This window comes from Sphaeramia orbicularis, chromosome 15 (genome assembly GCF_902148855.1).
Source record: "Sphaeramia orbicularis chromosome 15, fSphaOr1.1, whole genome shotgun sequence".
NCBI lineage: Eukaryota > Metazoa > Chordata > Actinopteri > Kurtiformes > Apogonidae > Sphaeramia > Sphaeramia orbicularis.
The window spans coordinates 49281605-49301968 of record NC_043971.1 but is presented as its reverse complement, the minus strand read 5'-3'; the positions used below and the strand labels follow the sequence as shown (position 1 = coordinate 49301968).

General features: G+C 37.2%; 1 protein-coding gene across 3 annotated transcripts in view; it reads right to left on the bottom strand.

Annotated features, from left to right (window-relative positions):
* Positions 1 to 5642: 5642 nt before the first annotated feature.
* The window catches only part of piezo1 (piezo type mechanosensitive ion channel component 1 (Er blood group)), a 138673-nt gene continuing 123951 nt past the window's right edge, over positions 5643 to 20364 (bottom strand). For all 3 annotated transcript variants that reach the window (XM_030155684.1, XM_030155685.1, XM_030155686.1), the window contains exons 41-54: positions 19418 to 19556; positions 19099 to 19246; positions 17064 to 17216; positions 16194 to 16255; positions 15639 to 15797; positions 15316 to 15463; positions 14211 to 14399; positions 13791 to 13883; positions 12566 to 12738; positions 10435 to 10557; positions 10264 to 10343; positions 9236 to 9425; positions 8112 to 8253; positions 5643 to 6444 (exon numbers count right to left, since the gene is read on the bottom strand). In XM_030155684.1, the coding sequence (XP_030011544.1) occupies positions 6316 to 6444; positions 8112 to 8253; positions 9236 to 9425; positions 10264 to 10343; positions 10435 to 10557; positions 12566 to 12738; positions 13791 to 13883; positions 14211 to 14399; positions 15316 to 15463; positions 15639 to 15797; positions 16194 to 16255; positions 17064 to 17216; positions 19099 to 19246; positions 19418 to 19556 (1928 nt within the window). In that variant the 3' untranslated portion in view covers positions 5643 to 6315. The remainder of the gene's footprint in view (positions 6445 to 8111; positions 8254 to 9235; positions 9426 to 10263; positions 10344 to 10434; positions 10558 to 12565; positions 12739 to 13790; positions 13884 to 14210; positions 14400 to 15315; positions 15464 to 15638; positions 15798 to 16193; positions 16256 to 17063; positions 17217 to 19098; positions 19247 to 19417; positions 19557 to 20364) is intronic.

Sequence of the window (20364 nt, the reverse complement as noted above, 5' to 3'; positions counted from 1 at the left end):
AAAGATATTCTATCTATCTATCTATCTATCTATCTATCTATCTATCTATCTATCTATCTATCTATCTATCTATCTATCTATCTATCTATCTATCTATCTATCTATCTATCTATCTATCTATCTATCTATCTATCTGTCTGTCTGTCTGTCTGTCTGTCTGTCTGTCTGTCTGTCTGTCTGTCTGTCTGTCTGTCTGTCTGTCTGTCTGTCTACTTTTATACTGTTATCATTTTTGTTTTATTTCTATATAGATATTTTTTCTATATGCTTTACTTTTATACTTTTTGTAGTTATTGTTTCAGTTGGTTCACATTTTTACATTTTTTTTCACCTGTTGAAATAATCATTTAACCAAATCAAAAAGAAATTAAAATAAAGAAATAGTTGATAGATTTATCAGTTACAAAAATGATAGCTTCAGCTCTACTAGAAGGGGTCAGGTCTGAGGAATTCTAATGAAATGTGTGGACCCTCCTTTGTCTAAGTAAGAAATCTGTGTAACTGACTTTTTACTGTCCTTTTCTGATTGTTTGTGTTCTTGGTCCTTGCGTAAACAGGAGCCAAATTGTGACGGTGATAATTGGGAGAGTTTAAACCTGTTTTCTACAACATGTGTCTTCTTTTTTGTGAGTTGGTGTCATTTGAGTCAGGATGGTCTTACACCACATGGGACTCGTTCAGTCTGAGTCATTCAGGCTTCATTCAAATCCTGAACTGCCAAAGGTTCATTTTCTCTCAAAGGTCAGAGGTCAAATGTCACTGAATACTGATGGAACAAGTCTTTGTGCATTTTCTGTTTCTGTCGACAGTTTAGGAACAGAACAGATTAAATTAAACACTCGTCTAACGTCAGTCACATGAGTTTGGATCACTGAGCACCTTCATCTCCTCTGGGAGCAGCTGAACATCTGCTGCCACATTCGAGCTCTATTCTGGGAAAAAACGCAACCAACACACCCGTGACCATGCAAATGAAAGAGCCGAGTTTAGAAACTGTCTCAGTATGAAAATGACGGTCGGTCTCAGCAGGTGCAGAAACCAGCTCACCCTGAACAATGCAAATATTAAATCCATCATTTAAAGCTGTATCAGATTAGTATATAATATATTAGCTTTTTGCTAAACTGCATGTACCTCCCTGTTATTCCATGCACATTGTGGAGGTGACAACAGGAGGAGTTTACACAACCTATGGCATTACTGTAGCCTAATACACTGAACACCTGGAACCTAAAGCCATCTGCAGGAGTCATTTCATTCATTTCAGGAGTCTGATTCTTTGTTATCATTAGGTACAATAGAAATAAAAGTAGATGATATTGAATGGAGTGGGAAAGTCAAGGAGGGTGCTCATTTACAATACATTAGAATCCATTCACTCATTGAAAATAAACAAAAACCATAGTTAAATCATGCATCTACTATCCATACATTAACCTATAAAGACCCAGTGCTATTTTTGTGGCAGTTCCCAAATGAATTTTTCTCCATATTTAACCTTTCTTAAGTGATTTATCACCATTGATTGCTATATTCTCTTCCTTATTTTGCTTTTTTTTCAGTGTAAATCATGTATTTTCCTTTATTTAATTTACTGATCATGTAGATATTCATTCAAGCTCAGAGTAAAGGGAAGGGTTATTATATCAAAAGCAGAAAAAACTCAAGATAAAGTGACTTTTTCACCAAAGATATCAATAAATGGAAATAAAAACAAGTGTGTCCATCCACTGTGATTGATCCAACTCCATGTGTTTTACTGGTGAAACAATGTTGTAGAAGATGATGATGTTTCCACGGTAACTACAGAACCTCTGAATGTCCAAATGGGTCATATCTGATGACCATGAAAAGATGAAGAACTGTATTTTACACCAATTATTTACATGTATTGATAGGATTAGTGGATCAGCAGGTATTAAACAGTTTAGATCAGTAGATGGTTTTGGTTGCCAGTGGAAGTTTGGGTCTTTGGGTCTGTTCTCTAAAATAGAGTTAAGGCCAACGTGTGTCTCGTCAGGTAAACATTTGTCCTTGACCTTTGACTTATCACTCAACACTGGGGCCAAAATTGAAGTTATTTAATCAAACCACTTTCTCTGATGCGACATTTTAAACATAACAGTGACCAGTGGATGAACCTCTTAACAGCTGAATTTGTGGATGTAATTAATCCATACAAATGTGTTTACATGTTACATATTGTACCTTTCTTTTCATTTAAATGCATCACTCTGCTGCTAATTTGGTAATAATGCCTGCTAAAAGTGTGGTAAAAAGAATGTCTCTACATCCAGGGAAAAAAAAGAAACATGAGAATCACAAAAGCATCGACTGATCTAAAATATCGTTTATGAACTTTTGAACCATTAATCCGATCAATACAGCGAAATAATAAGCGTAATAAGTAAAATGCAGTTTCTCAGCCGCATCAGATGTCTGTTTCAGATGCATCTGTAGACTCTGTAGTGAACATGGAAACAATGTTGTCATTGTCTGCTGCCACATTGCTTCATGTATTTTGACAATGGTTGTAGACACTTGGTTTTATGTAGAATTAATGATATATTTTGCTGAAAAAGTCATGTTTCTTTCAGTTTTCTCTGTTTTGATGTGATAACCTGGGAATTTACTGAGCATTTAAGAACACCTACTTTACACTGAAAAAATGCAAAATATAATATAATATAATACAATATAATATAATATGTTGCATGGTAATGGTTAAATGTAGAGAAAAATGTATTTAGAAATTGCCACAAAAACAGTTCTGGGTCTTGTAATGGTAAAATTATATCACTTGGGTAACTGTTGAAACCACATCCCTCATGCAATTCTTATCTGACCCATTTGGGTAATTCCTATCTAGTTGGACTAAATTATATCATTTGTATAATTCTTAGCTAACTTCAGACCTCTGGTTTTACTGACACAGCCGTAACATCCAGAACATTCTACACTATCTGTATCTAATTGCACAGCACATTCTCTGTTATCAAGGACAGGAGCCGGCGTGTGGATCAGAGAACACAAAGCATCTCACACTGATGTACCAGAGCAGTACCACATCATCCCATCAATGTTTTCCTCCATACAAAGGGCCTCTGAACCCACTCTGACCCCTCCCACAGAACCCTTGATTACCTTATGACGTTTGACCACTTGTCATCTGACTAGGACTGTAATCTTGCTTTTTTCATTGTCCTGTATTCTTCTGTAGATAATGCTCACTCCTCCATTCTCACTTACTCTCTCCTACGACTCAGCCTTGTGCTGTTGTTGGGGGGAGTCCTTCCTGCAGGAAGCAATAAACTCACAGGAGAGACCAGTTTTGACCCTCGAGTTCTCAATTGACAGATTTTCCCACCGCAGTCTTTACGGGTTAAAAAAAGGTCTTTATTTCTAAGGGGCCCATCAGAGGTATGGCTAATATTTCTAAGAAGGTAATGTGTGTCATTCTGCTTTTGAATACAACCCTCTGGGTTAATCATTAGCCTTCAGATTAAAAGTAAGAAAAATGAGAATTTAAGCAAGCACAAGGGAAAACCATTCAAACTTCAGGGAAAGTAAGTCTGCATATTTACCTTTAGTATCTAATGATTGTAGGAGTTAGGATTTGAAATACTTTGATAGGTCTTTGGGAATTAGGCGCTTTCCCTCCATGATTCATGTTCCTAAACAGACAAACACAATAAATCTTTGAAAATAAAATGTTCTGGTGTGAAACTGAACTAATGTTTATTTCTGTTGTAGTTTTCGGTCTGATTTTTGGGCTGGTTTTTAATCGTATGGAACTTTTCATATGAGAATTGTACTGTGTATTATATAGAGAAGAACACATTTAAACCCTTCAATCACACATGATTTAACCCATGAAGACCCAGTGCTACTTTTGTGGCATCTCCAAAATGAATTTTTCTCTCTAATTAACCTGTTTTTAACTTGATTTATCACCATTTATTATGATATTATGCTGTGTTTTGCATTCTTTCAGTGAAAATCATATATTGTTCATATTCATTAAAGCTCAGATTAAAGTTGAGGGTTATTATATGGCCAGTGTTGATGTATGCTTCTGAAACTGGGACTCTTACTTCCAGTTTAGAGAAAAAGATCAATACTTTCCAGATGCTGGCATACAAAAGAATAGTAGAATAACACGGAAATAGAAAAAGACAAATGTATCAGCACTTAAAGAGACGGGGGTTCATTTTACAAACAATACAAAACTGAAAGTCATGTACTATGGACATATGAAGACTCATATGTCTCAACTCACTACAGAAAGCCATCCTAAAAGGAAGGATTGGAAGAAAAAGAGGTCATGGGAAGAAAAGAAAGAACTGGATTAGAAACATCGAAGAGCTGTCACAGATGAAGACCAACCGATGTGACAGAAGTGGACGTCCATGGCATCCAACCCTGATGAATGAAACAGCATCACCTCTTCAGGCAGTTTTCATATAGTACTGAAATGTGAACTGATGAAGAACAGAAAAGAAAAAGTAAAAAACAAATGAAAGAGTTTAATAAATAGCAGAGGTTTGTGATGTTGGGGAGGACACAGAGTCAACACTTCAGTCCCAAAATGTGTTTTTTAATCTTCAAACTTAGAATACCAGTTTTCTTGCTTTTAAAACTGACAGGCAAAAGAAGAATATGAACTACTGAACTGACATGAGATTGAAATGGAACAGACCAGTTTTCACAGACAGGAATCTGCAGATATCGAGGCTTGTCTGATTTTTTCCCCCCTGTACTTTATTGTCGATCATAAGACAGGTCTATATATATTAGTGTCTGTCATAAGAACCTATAATATCAGATATTATAAATCCCCATGCTAATGTTCCAAAAATCTTTCCTTGTGAACAACTGTGAAACAGCTTTTAGTCTGAATGTTTGTTTAACTGTGTGACTGAAATAGTCAGTACAGGAGGTCACGTCCTTCCTTTGCATGCATCGGCGACCAGATGATCATGGCACATTCAAATCATGTGTTTGGCTGTTTCATCTCTAATTAAAAGAACAAACAGTAATAGAAAAACTACAAATTCACAACCATAATCAAACCAGTTGCAGAAGTCTAAGGCACAGATCCTTCACCATTCTGTTCTAACTAGGGGTGTTAGAAAATATCGGTTTTGCAATATATCGCGATCTTTCGTTTCACAATACTGTATCGATATTAAAAATTACTGTACTGATATTTTTAGGTATTTATTCAAATGCAGATACTGTGGAGGTTCATTTTTGTTTTTTTGGTTTTCTTTATTGTTTATACATTATTTAATTATTATTTAACACTGTTTTATTAAATAATAGTTATTTGAAGCATCCTAAAAGCACTTTTTACTGTCTGACAGGCAGATGTTAGTTCCTTTGTTTGGGATTGAACTAAAATACTGTTCTGATGTTAGTTCTGAACTGATAGAATATGAACATTTGAACAGGATCTTAAACTGCAATGTCTGTAAAACATAATTTCAGTTTGAACACAGGAACATTTTGTGATATAGCATTAGATCCTGTTGTGATCAAATAAAAATGTGTTTAGTATTTGTGCAGATTTCGGGTGTAATTCAATTCTTCCAGGAAATAATCATTTAAAAAAAAACAACCAAACAAACAAAAAATGGCGTTTTAACAGTATCGTGATATATCGCGATATATCGTATCGTGATCCTAGTATTGTGATTTGTATCGTATCGCCAGATTCTTGCCGATACACACCCCTAGTTCTAACCGTAGCCAACCGTCACGGAGGATTAAAGAGACGTGTTCATTCACAAATCCCTTCAACTCATTTAGTTCAAACATTTAGTTCAACCTGAGGTCATAAAGTGGATAAAACTGCTCACATAAATGAATGATTTAAAAAACATCTTGATTGACAGCACAGCATGACTGCAAACCATCAGCATTCTGCCACAGTCTGCCATACCTGTGACACGGATCAACGCATAAACCTGGGATTCAGTGGCCCAGGTGTTTGGAAGCAACACACAGAGGCTGGAATGACGTGACCTCTGACAAATGAACAGTCAAAACACGCTGAGGACAGAGTTCGCATTCCATGGATGTTCCGTTGGACAGACTCCCAGCTGCCATTACCGGCATGCACAGTAAACATCTACTCATCAGTAGTCCGTAGTGTACGTGGGTTTACATTTGAACATCAAGCAGCGGCGAAGACACGTCCAGCAACAGAAGAGGCGTCACGTAACGCTGCCTCCCTCCTGTGAGTCATCGTCCACAAGAGTCAACAGTGTTTTTAAGACACGCCGTCTGTGAGCGTACAGCACACAGTCACAGTCAGTATCTGTCTTGGTCTCGGCTGTGGATGTCCCTGGTCCATTTGATCATAGTCTCTGGTGATCGATACAGGAAGATCAGTTTAGAGTAGAGCTCCTCCTCCAGCTCCAGTTCTCCTGTCTCACGTACCTGAAACAGAAAACACTCTGTAGTGGACGCAGGAAGCTTCAGGGCGCACATGTGTGTGTCCAAGTAATGCTGCCTTCATGCAGAATAGAATAGAATAGAATAGAATAGAATAGAACAGAATATCAAAAAAGAACAGTATAGAATACAAAAGAATACAATAAAACAGAATAGAATAGAATAGAATAGAATAGAATAGCCTTTATTGTCATTGTGTAAATAATTAAATTAGCGTACAACTCCAGCCAGTGCAACAATATTTACAAACACCATTGCTGCAGAAATAAGGATAGAGCAAATATAAAATTACAAAAACTAAAAAAATAAGATAAGAAAATATAATAAAAACAAATTTACAATTTAACAAAGTGACATAAGAATAGAGCTTAGTAGAATAAAAATAAATAAATAAAACTGAATAAAATATGAATAGGTACAATTGACAGAATTTACAATATTAACAGTATGTGTATCTATGAACAGTATTAACAGTATGCATTACCATGAATAACAGAATGTTTATTACATTATTATTATTATCAGTGTATACCTATGAACCAGGTCGATGTAAAAATAGTGCATTTATGTTTGATAAATATTGAATAAATATTATATAGTGTAGTATTATATAGTGTTATTGCAGGACAGAAAATTATTGCAGAGTTATACTTAATGCACATAATTCGCATTTGAGGGATTATTGCACATTATGGGAAGTGATTCTGAGGATGCAACAGAGGGAAGAGGTAGAACAGGAAGAAACCAGAGTTATTACTTTACTCCAGAGTTATTTCTTTACTCCAGAGCTATTTCAGAGTTATCACAGTTTGTGGTGTGGTGACAGCTTGTGAGAAGAACCTGTCTTTAAATCTGAATGTGCTATCGGAAGGATGAACCTTTCTACTTGTGAATTAGAAATTATGAGTGCGTTGTGTTCAAGTGCTTTTGTTGCCATAGTGAAATGAAAAACAGCTGATACACAATTTATTTAACATGTCCTGCTACTTTGGTAAAACTTTTGGATGTGTTGTAATTCATCTGCTACAGCTTTTTTTTTTGTGTGGAAAATTCTGTTTGCAAATTGTACAAATATGTATATAAATAACAAATTTCTCACTTTTTCTCTCTTACATTTAATTTGACATTTATTTGTGGCTTTTTTTCTACCTGTCTTTTTCTCTGCACTTGCTTGTGGTATGTTGCTGCTAACAGTTAAATTTCCCCACAGTGGGATAACTAAAATCTTATCTTATCTTATTCTCCACCATATTAAGAAGTTAAAAGGTTATTTTCATCTCGTGTATTATCATGTTTTCCCAGTTCTCCAGTGGAAAATACAACATGAGGGGGCGTTCATGTTCAATTTTCAGGCAACTAGTATTTACCATAATTCTCACTGCATGTGAAGGCTGCATTAGTGCATGTATGATGTTATCACAGTGAGCAATTTGGTGAAAAAAGAATATAGGAATTATTGTTTCTGCAATCTGTGTGTATCTACTTGATCAGTTGTGTCATTTTGTGTATTTTTTCTCCAATGAAAAGATTTCGAAATACAGAAACCAAAAAAAAAAAAAAAAACCCGCTCTTTAAATTTAGAATCCTATGATTGCACAGGCAGACACTGATGTTGTGTTTGGATTCATCATGCAACTCTCGTTGACACTAACCAGGAAGATGTCGGTGCAGAGTTTAAGGATGCGGTCGACACATGGCAACTCCTCAAACATGATGGAGTGGGATATCTCACTGAAGAACCCTCGGACAAACTTCCCAATGACCAAAACCACCGACACATACAGACCCATGATCCTGTTCATGGCAGGAGAGAGAAGAAAACAACTGTTATGTAGAAACCACATATATGAAAGCAGTATTTACTGCAAAAGGGCACTAACTAATACTACAAGTGGAACGGACCAATACTGTCACTGGTGAAACTAATATGGTCGACTATAATCCAACAGCAGGGAGTGAATATGAAACCTGCAAATGGATTTAATAAGGTGCTGCTGCTCACTCACAGGTGACTTCATCAATGTTACAGTATATATGTCTAAACATCATTTGGAGCTAGAAGTGACCACATCTGGATAAAAGGTGGAGTCATGGGAGTGTGAGGGGTCAAAGGTGAACTAATCCTGAACGCCAGCTCAATGACTCAATAAACCTCACCTTCATCAAATGTTTCCTCCAAACCTCATCTCACTCAGGATTATATTCATCTCCAATCAAGAGCAAACATATAAACGGGGCCATCTTAATACATGTCCCCCCCCCCCCCCCCCCATGCAAATCTGTGTATGTTAACCCTTCAATGCTCCTTGTACCATATATGATACATACATACCCATCAAAGGCACATAATTGCTTCACTAATTACTAATTTAAGTTCTTTTATGTTTTTTCCCCAATTATTTTTTAAATTTTCTTTATTTTGTACTTACATTTTTCCATTATTTTTATATAGATCTATTGTATCTATTACCTTCATTAATGAAAAAGAGCAGATAAACACATTAAGAAAAATGTTGTGTATTTCAATATTGTAACCTAATGTTCAATTGGATATAGACCAGATATTCAGCAGGAAATAATCGCATATTTCTGTTAGTGTGTTGTGTGATAGGTTCTATATACAGTCTTTCGTTTGCACTTTAAGAATCAGAACAGAGCTGCAAAACTGATTTTCATTGTTGTAGAAGACAAGAAACTAAATTCTAATGTTCACAGCCTTTTATGTCTTTGCTGATGAAGTGAGTTAACACACCAAAAACAACTAAAAAATCCTCACCCATATCCTGCCAAGAAGCCCAGGCTGGGTGGACTGACTTTATCGTTGAAAATGACCATGGGTAGGACATCACATGAGGAGGACTCGCAGCCTGCAATGGCGATGTCCCACCACTCCTGGTTCCCACTGCCGTTTAGTGACCGGTCACTCATCAAGGACAGGGTTATGTTCAGGAAACCTTCATCATCACCTACAAGACACACACATTCCACTGTGTCAGCAACAGACACTCAGGGAAAGACCACCCATCCCTTCTCTTCCTCATATCACAGTCTGATGATCTCCACCTTAAAACCACATAGTTGTAATTACAAATGACAATATTTTTTGCACACTTATTTAAGCATATTTCTTTTACTTATCATATTGATAATGATGTCAGAAACAGAGAAAACTGATAAAAAAATAAGTTTTTCAGCAAAAATATCAATAACTGAAGCATCTCCATGCACTGACATTTTTCAAACTCTGTTGGTTTTATGGTTGAATCAATGTTGTAGAAGATGACGGTGTTTCCATGTTCACTACAGAGCCTCTGAATGTCCAAATGGGTCATATCTGATGACCATGAAAAGACGACAAACTGAATTTTACATCAATTATTTCTACTTATGGATAGGTTTAGTGGATCAGAAGTTATTATTTTAGATCAGTAGATGGTTTTGGTTACCAGTGGCTCTTTGGGTCTTTATGGGATAATGTTTGTTTAGAGTCAGTGCACTTTATACATATGACTGGTACTGTATATACTGTATGTTGTATTTATTTAGTTGCACAGGTGTAATGTATGTGTGCACTAACCATTTACATTGCAATATTCTAAGCCTTCTAATTTGACTATTTATAGAAATTTTGTGAGCTTTAGTATAAACATTTTTCCTGCTCTGTATCATGAAGTGACAAGTTCAGGATATTACTTTGTTACATGATGTCTCTAATGCATTATATATAAATCAGCATGATGTAAAAGTCTAAAACTATACCCTTGGACATACATTTTAACAGGACCTCAGTGACCTTTATCTGACCTTTATATAGTTGACTGACTGGTTTGGCCTCAGCTCCATTGGGGGCGCGGATGTAGTTAGGGAACATATTAGGAACATGCCTGGAAAGAACACAGTTATACCATCTGTTAGATTTTTTGTGTATTACAAAAAACTAAGAACACATGCACTCATAAAGACTCTTCTACTTACACTGGCTTAGTGCGATTGCCAACCAGCAGTGAAGCCAGCTCTGCCCTGACTGGATTCCCAGGTTCCAGGTCTATCGAGTGTTTGTCAAAGGTGTGTTCCACAGTTCCTCCTTTACCCAGGTCCCTGTAGAGAGATAGAAACGACCAACTTTTAGGTTTATGAGTAAAAACATAGACCTGCTTCTTGTTTGGATTTCATACCCAAGGCAATCAAGAATGTAGACATTACTAAAAAGGGCTTTGATCAGAGTTTTAACATGTTTGAAACCATCTGAACTTGCAGACTGAAAGGTCTGCAAGAAAGTCCAGCAAATATTTGTTCTGAATTGGATTTAATATGATGCTGTTAGTACACTGAGTTTTGTATCCCTGTTCAGACTTCTAACCAGCTCGAAATGCATGCTGGGAAGCTGGAGCTGTATGTGTCCTCAGTGCATTATGAGCGTGTTTACACCTTACAACAGTGCTATTCATGTCTTATGGGAATTGTCAGGATGGATGCTACTGTCAGCTCTGAACAGGGTCAGACTAGTGCTATACTGTTTGTGTACTGTTTAGCCTGTCGAACCTCACAGCTTCCTCTGCAATCTGCTTTGTAAAGCACCTCCATCCCAGTTCCTCCTTCACATGTGGTACCAGTTTATTCTATTCTGTTTCCTATGAGGGTATGGCTCCCTGCCTTAAGTATGTACATGCAAAGGCCTCAGAACTGACCCAGTACGACCAAATATAAATTACCACAGATAAAATACTTCTGTTTACTGAAAGTGGTCGTATCTGAATTTTGGAAAATAGTAATTACACCAAACTTATTTTTAAAATGACAAATCCAGAAGAATATTTTCCCCTTGCTGTTTATAGTTATATTTGCTGTTTAAAGTTATATTGTACATTTATAGCGATATTCTTTCATTCATTTCCTTCCGCTTATCCGGGGCCAGGTCACGGAGGCAACAGTCTAAGCAGGGATGCCCAGAGCTCCCTCTCCTCAGACTCCTCCTCCAGCTCTTCCAGGGGGACTCGAGGCGTTCCCAGGCCAGCCGAGAGACATAGTCTCTCCAGCCTGTCCTAGGTCTTCCCTGAGGTCTCCTCCTGGTGGGACATGCCTGGAACACCTCCCCAGGGAGGCGTCCAGGAGGCATCTGAAACAAATGCTTGAGCCACCTCAACTGGCGCCTCTGCATGTGGAGGAGCAGCGGCTCTACTCTGAGCTCCTCCCTGGTGACTGAGCTCCTCCCCCTATCCCTAAGGGTGCGCCCAGCCACCCTACGGACAAAACTCATTGCAACGGCTTGTATCTGGGATCTTGTCCTTTCGGTCATGACCCAAAGCTCATGACCATAGGTGAGAGTAGGAATGTAGACTGACCAGTAAATCGAGTGCTTCTATTTTGTCTATTTTCCATTTTTCTACTTTGTTCCTTGCTGCACTGTGGGCCTTAGAGTTTTGTAATTTCAGTTTTCTGTATGTACATATGGCAAAGCTGACAATATAGCTGACTTTGACTTCATCTAGTTGGTTATCTGCATTTATTAATGCATCTATTAATCACAGCATTCACACTATCAGTCAAAAGTTTGGACTCACCTTCTCATTTAAATGACATGAGATAGACCACAGATGAACAAAAAGTGCTCAGCATCACTGGGAACTCTTTCAAGACTTTTGGAAAACATTTCAGGTGACTACCTCATGAAGTTTATTGAGAGAATGCCAAGAATGTGCAAAGCAGTAATAAAAGCAAAATGTGGCTATTTTGAAGAATCTAAAACATAAAACATGCTTTGAGTTGTGCCACACTTTTTTTTTTAACTACATAATTCCACGAGTTCATTCATAGTTTTGATGCCTTCAGTGAGATTCTACAATGTAAATAGTCATGAAAATAAAGAAAAAACAGGTGAGTCTAAACTTTTGACTGGTAGTATAACTGCTACTTTCTTTACCTTTCATCCCTCCTTTTACCAGAAGAGATAGGCCTTTTCAGTAACTAAAGTCCATTTCTCAAACTGAAAAACTCGCCCTTCTAACAGTCAAACAAGTCATTTCAGAACAGTATAACGACAAATGACTAAAACAATGACTACTGTCCAGAAGGTACACATAGGTCACTAGTACTTCGCAGGTTTTACCTCTGGAACATCCAGGCCAGTCGTAGTGTCAAGTCAACAGGACTTCCAAGTAATTCTTTGATGACTTCCTGTCGGCTCGGGGGGCTGATCCTCCACACTGATCCTGAACTGCCTTCAATCATGGCTGTTACAATGTCCTCATAACTGTAGAGAGTGATGAACTGCATGGCTACCTACACACAGATCAGATGGTTGAAGATGAGAAACAACAACAGAAGAGGAGGAGATCCTTATGTCCAGGACCTTAAATGTCCGGACAAATATCCTGTATCACACAGGGTCACACAGAACAGGCAGAACAGAGAGGAAAAACGGCCAGAACTCATACAGAAGATAGTTAGAAGCAGTTACTGTTGAGACTGTCAGACCAAGTCTGTCAGAACTTTAACCCTTTTTGGGCATTATTGACAAAATTCAAACATCTGAAACCTTTCACTTGCTATATAATACATTGGGGTAGAGGTTTGCATTGGCCGAGGAAGAGAGGAGAAGGAAATGAGCGGAGCAGAGCAGCAGAGTGCAGTCGGTGAGAGAGCGATGGAAGATTTTTATTACTTTTAGCAGCGTTTTAGTGGTGTTTTAGCTCTGTTTTTGAGGTGAAGTCTTGCAAATAATTGTACATAATAGCAATAGCTGTGTTTTTCAGTGTTCCACTAGTGTGTTTTGTTGTGTTTTTGTCAAGTTTTGCAGTTTTATTTCACCTTTTTCTCGCTGTTTTCATCTGTATTTTTCAAGTTAATAATCTCCATTGACAGTTATATTTTAGCTGTAAATAATATTTAAATGTATATATATATATGTAAATATATAGGTAGAGGTATAGCCAGGGCAGAAGGAGATGCACTGTCTGTAAAACAAGCAGATTACTGGAGGGTTTTCTTGGAGAAATGAGGGGCTCAGACAGAGTGAACAGAGGCTATCACACAGGCTAAAAATGACTAGAAATAATAAAAAATAAGAAGCTGTAACATGGACATAGAATGCCCTAGAAAAACAAATTAATAATTAATGATGATAATCAATGGCCAGATATTGAAAGTTGAGTTCTTCCCGAAAAAAGGTGCAAAAGAATTGGCCCCCCAAAAAAGCAATTTTCTGACATTGCAAAAACAACATAAACATATCTAGGCCTGTTATAGGGGTAGTCCTTATAGGCTTAAAGAAAGTGTCTGATCATCATTTTGACAGTCAGGTTGTTCATCTGGACACTTCAAACAAAACATACCGCATTGTCTCCGAACTTTTTGGTGAGTTGCTCATACTCGGCCTCTATGAAGGGCTGGATGGACTGTTGCTGCACACTCATGGTGAACAGGGGCTGAACACACAGGAAAAAAAACACTAGTGGATTCTGTGGAACGTCATTTGTGTCTTTTGATCTAGACTATAAGGTTCTGATGTTACTGTATGTGTTATCATCTGTTGATCAAATGAATAAACGTACACTGAACCAGGCTGTGTGATCATAGAGGCTCCATAGTTAGAGCATTAGAACAAAATAAATGCACATTTAAAGTAACAATAATCAGAAACCACAAGCATTATACAAACTTTTAAGAGCTTTCTTTTCTGTCCTTATTTAAAATTTTATAATAATGTGGTTTTTGAATACATTTAGTGTCTTTGGTACAGGCGTTCTGATTACCTCATATCCTCCCAGTTTGACGGTCACTGTTACATCAATGGGGTGGTTAACCACACCCACCACTGATCTGACCAATGAGATGAAGAGGAGGGGAAACCAGATGATGCAGATCAGGAAGAAGATGATAAGACCACCCATTCCATACTTGACTATCTTCTTCTTCTTCTGTCCTTTAGGCTGTGGATATTTCTAAGGATATGAACAGGAACAAATAAATGTTTAATTCCAGTGTTTACAATTTAAACAATTTAAAGGGTTCTATGAATAAACGGAGTCCAGAAACAGTCTGAGAGATGTTTTAGTCAACAGGGTGACCATTTTTGGTCTAGGTCTAGGCAACCGTTACTATTTAAAGAGCCATTTTAGGAGAGAAATAGAAAAAAAAGATATCCTCATATGTTTTACCTCAAAGTGGTGACTGTTTAAGAAGCTCTTCAGGATTAGTTTGTACAGAATATGTTAAGAATAAATCAACATTTCTGTGCGTTTACAGAACTACAAAGAAATAACAGAACTACACTACAGAAAACAGTGACTACTGTCATTATTTTGCTGTGCAGCAAAAACCAACTGGTATGTGAAGGCTTTTAGAGAAAAGTACTTTTAATCTCAAAGTACAACATCGTCTATTTTTACTACTTTTACTTCTATTTTTTGATTAATTTGGAGAGTAGTCTACATTTTTGCAACTGCACAACATCAGAATGAGTTTATGACTACGATAATAATTAAAAAAAAAAAAAAAAGTGTAAAAATAAAAAAAAGTGTTAGTCATTTCCACATGTTTTTTTGACGAAGCCAAATGGAACCACTTGAGAAGGGCCCAAATATGGCTCCAGAACCACAGGTTGCCCACCCCGGGTCTAGGTTTTAGGTCTAATTTCTGCTCAGATTTTTGTGGCTCCTTAATGAGACACTCCATGTTAGAAATTGAATTTCAAAAATGCTTCAGAAAATGTTCTTAGAAAAAGGCCCAATGCAGATTCTAAATGGAATATGCTTTTTGTCAAACTCAGTATACCATGGGCTATGTTAATAATATAGTGGATTATTAATGTGCATGTAAACGTATTGAGTTTTCTGGCATAGTTTATGACCTCCATACCTTCTCTGTTTCACGGCTGCACTTTATAATGAAGATGTTGGCGTAAATGTCCTCCACACACATCCAGTTGGACAGAGACAGAGTGGTGTCGGTCCAAACCCAGTCCATCACTGCTCGCAGCTCCACCAGGAAGGGCACCAGACGGAACCTACAGAAACCACGTCATGAAGCCTTTTATGCAGGTTTTACCCAGTTCTGTTACCATGAACTTCCCTGTTGTCATGTTTCTACATTAGCAGAGGTGCACATGATTGCTCCATTTTTGTATTTGTTTATATATTTAGTTTCCCTGATATGGCTACAGACTCGGTTTGTGTCCATACCCTTGGAAAAGAAACAGGTTGAGGTGGTTATATTTCTTGGTGAGGAAATTGCCCAGGATACGAGTGGGGTAACCGCAGCGAATCTGATAGGCTGACAGGCCAAAGTAGATGCACTTGACGAAGTACCAGAGCTGGGCCACAAAATTCTGATTGAACATTCTGAATGGAGGGAAAAGCAGAAGAAGGGGAAAGGCTGATTAATTACACTTTAATCAATCAATTAATCAATTACACAAAATATTTTTGCACACTTATTTATGTATATTTCTTTTACTTATCATATTGTTGTGTGTAGTACATATGGTAAAAATTGCTATTCTAATTGTGTTTAATAATGTTTTAATATGTATAATTGGTATACATATCTATCTATCTATCTATCTATCTATCTATCTATCTATCTATCTATCTATCTATCTATGCAAGTAGAATAAAAAGTCCTAAAGAGTCAGAGCAACTGTAACAGACAACTGGGATTAACAAAGTATTCTGATTCTTAAATTTGGGATGGGATATTCAACAAATCCACATAAATCACAGGGTTAAAAACCTCACCTCTCAGTGACAGCAGGTAAGATGAAGAACATCCACAGGTGGATCCCAAACACAAGGATCACCTGAAGGGAAGGACGGACATCAGGAAAACACAAAACCCAATGATTCAAAGGATTAAAATGCTATGTGTAACATTCAGAAATCCCTCATTCTTAATGTACTGGTGACTTTAAATGAACATTTGTGGTAGTATGACAGGAAAATAAATAAAATAGATAAAGAACCAGAGTCCTCCACCATCACTACATGCAAAGGGACAAACATGGGCTCAATTTTTCATACAAACATCACACTTTACTCTCATAACTCTCACAAAATACATGTCTTCATTTGTTATGTAGAGACATTTCCCAACTTAAAAAATGTAGAGAAATGTTTACTTGTTAAGCCATGGCTACTTCTTAAGAAGTGTGAGTTACATCTGAGATTTCGAGGCCAAAGCAAAAAGGTTTTTTTTCAGTTAACTCAAATTTATTCCAGCAGATGTTTTATAACTTGTGATATGTTGCTCAGGCTTCACCCATTTTTTTAGACAAATTACATATTTACAGTCTAAATAGAGTCTGCTGTCACTTAGTCCTGTTACTGAGCAAAGAAATGTGTAATATCCTGTACACCTTTTGATCAACAGAACCCTCTACTTGAATGTTTTGTTTAAGACTAATCTAAGTTTTCTCTTCAGTTATAAACATTGTACATTCATTTATGAACACATTTTCAGTGGTCTATTATACTGAAACACTTTCTACTTTTGTTTCTGAGCAGTATGAGGCAGTTTGACCTGTTTATAGATTAAAACCTAATGCTGTAATGTACACTTAACACACAGTTAAAGACAAAATCTGAATCATCTACATATGTTGACTGAACCTGGAAGATGAGTTTTCCCAGGACAGCCTTGCGCAGGTACAGCGCTCTGTCGATGATCATGGTGCTGAACTGGATGAGCAACATCACCAGGAAGGCCTCAGGAACCTGGTCCTCTGATAGAGTGGAGGCGATATCAGCTGCTGCACTGTGTTTCTGAAATACACAAAATCCCATATATGCTAAAATCACACACTTTTTTGCTATAGTATAGACAACACAATGTTCACACGTGGTTTTATATTTGAGCAATTCTCAGCCTATTCTCAAAGTCATCAATGAATTTTGTGCAACCTACACCCTCTTCCTTGTGCAGATTTCTGTTGCATAATTCAGTCCTACATTGAATTGGATGAATGGAGTGTACAACGCCTTCACTGGGATGTTGTGTGTATGTAGCCTGGATAGGATCCAGAGTCTCTGTGACCCTCTCAGAATTTCAGTGTTTTGGAAAATGAATGAATAAATGTTACTCAAGAGTCAACCACTACATTTTCTTTTGTCTGGTTGTTTTGGATCTTCATGCGAAACTCAGTAAGTAAGTAAGTAACTCAGTAAGTTAGAGCTCATTGACACTAGGAGGTGCACTTTAGCTGAGTGGATACTAAACAACGCTTACCTGCAAAAATGTACCATAAGTCATAAACAACAGTATTATGTAAGTTATGATGACTTTGGCTCTAATACATCTATCAGTTAAAAATAGAAAAAAAGTGATAAACAATAAAAGGAAAAAAATTGCTTGACATTATATCTAATTTTGTGTGCTTTTGCACCTAACCATTATAAAATCTCAGGAACTGTTCGTTATGTATCTCATGACATAAACCAGTCCTGGTCATTAAACAAGCTCCGATCATACAATTACATGTATGCTTTACATTGTTCACCCTGCCACACTTGCACTGTTTACTCTGATACATGTATGTTTACACTACTACATCTTTCAAAAAGGTATATCTGTAATTTGCACATATTTTTCAATTGCACACTATTATATATCCTACTATATAATGCACGTTCTGCGTCCGTTTCGATCGATGTTGCAGCACAGGAGGGCATTTGTACGGGTTTTCCTCAGCCTTCACAGGCCCCATGGCCGCCAAACTCGCCAAATGATTAGAAACATTACCTGCCTATCTACTAGGCACAATTTTATGTCCGTATTCAAATGTTGTGAGGTATGCTGGGCGATTTTAGCCTCTCATGGTATCGCACAGTGGCACCATGGGTACAATGCCACTAGTTTTTTTTTAATACATATCTGTATCTTTTGTGTTGCTACTTAGATGTAAGTGCACTGTTGCTGGCAGAGACCACTTGCAATGTTGTTGCACGTCTGGTGGTAATGACAATAAAGCTTCTTCTTCTTCTCATCAAGAAGCTCTATAGTTGTTCTTTGGCATTATACGTGACCATATTTGGACAAGGCAGAGCTATGACAGTGTGAAGCGTCATGGCTAAGATCCTGCTAAATGCTACCTTACTGACAATGGGAAAATGGCAAATGTCACAGTACAACCCATTAACCACAACAACAGTCAAGCTGTCTCTCAGGAAAAAATACCATTCATTTACTAAACGAAAGCGCCAAAGGTCCAGGTCAATCACAGAGCATTAGACAGTGTGTACAAAACCAATGATGCCAGAAACTCCAGGACAAAAAACTGATGTATTTTTGAAAGAGAGAGAAGGTTGATGTACAGTATCTTGTGGCTGTCAAAAGTATTCACATTAAGATGCTAAAGCTTGGCTTAAATTTGAGGTTGATCTCCTTGCCCCTTAGATCACAGGAATGACGCCACCATTAAAAATCAGTTTACATTTCCATTTTAAGAAAACAGCAGGATCTGAAATACAGGGAAATAATGCCATAATTTGAAAATGTACTCTCCTCCTTCTACAGACTCTCCCTTCAGTCCAAATAAAAAGACTTAATATAAATTAAGATGACATGAGGTCTTGAACTGAAGCATCAATATACATTCTACAGAAAATAATTGGAAACCCATTCATTCCACCTTGTTCTGTCACTTACCCCAAAAGCCCAGAACCCAAAAACAATGATGATAAAGTCGATGACATCAGTCAGGAACATGAGGGCATAGACATCAGTGGCAGCACGGTACTCAGCATGGAGGATGTCTCCGAAGAAACTCTGAGCTGGTTTATACACACTCTGAATCCTTCAGGAGAATGAAAATACAGAGTTCAGCTGATGTGTCACATAGGCCTGATGTTTCAACCCAGTATAGCACAGTTTGGTTAAATGGGATTCACTGACTATTTCTATTTTATTTTTACACAAATTTTGTTTAGTTAGAGTTAAATTAAGACAGCCCAGCAGTCCAACTCACCCTGAGATACAAATGTGCTTAATCTTTTGTCCCACAGCTATTAATCTCTGACTGGCTGCTTCTCCTCTCCTGCCTTTCTTCTTCTTCTTCTTCTCTTCTGGATCTTTATCAGCATCTGTAGATTCAGCTGTAGACTCCACTGAGGCAGTCACAACAAGAGCAACATTAGCATCATGCAACAGATGGTACACACACACACACACACACACACACACACACACACACACACACACACACACATCAAGGTTCTAATAGTTTTGGATTTTTCATTATAGTTTAGTTTTATTTAGTTTTGACTTTTTTTCCTCTAATTCAGTTAGTTTTAATTAGTTTTTAGAGCAGGTTTGCTAGTTTTTATTAGTTTTAGTTTTTTTCTAAATGCTTAGCTTTAGTTTTGTTTTGTATTAATTTTAGTTTTGTCATATCTTTTCTCTTCTTCTCCATCATATTCACATAAATCCCAGACAGGACTCTCCTGCTTTCTCCCAACTTTAGTCTCCATGTTTCCAGGTAGAGTGGGGACCAGAAGACGACTGGAAACCACAAGTGATGAGAAGTGACGGACCGTTAAGTGTCGTATGGTGCTGCTAGATAAAACTGCTAGTGTGAAATAAATTGATTTCGTATCAATCCGACATTGTCAAAGACAAAAACGAAGGGAATTTTATCCAACATGTTTATACGTTCTGGTCAGTTTTGTAAGCACAATACAGTTTCAGATAGTTATCCTTTTTTCTTTTAATTGTAGTTTTTATTTATTTCAGTAAACGAAAATGTTTTTTCAATTCTAGTTTTTGTCATTTTGTTAGTTTGCGTTAAGGATAATAACCTTGACACACACACACACACACACACACACATCAGTAACATACTCAATGTCTATCTGTCTGTCCATTTTTTATTTGTTTTATCAAAATAACAGAAACAGCTATGCATAGAAACAGAAA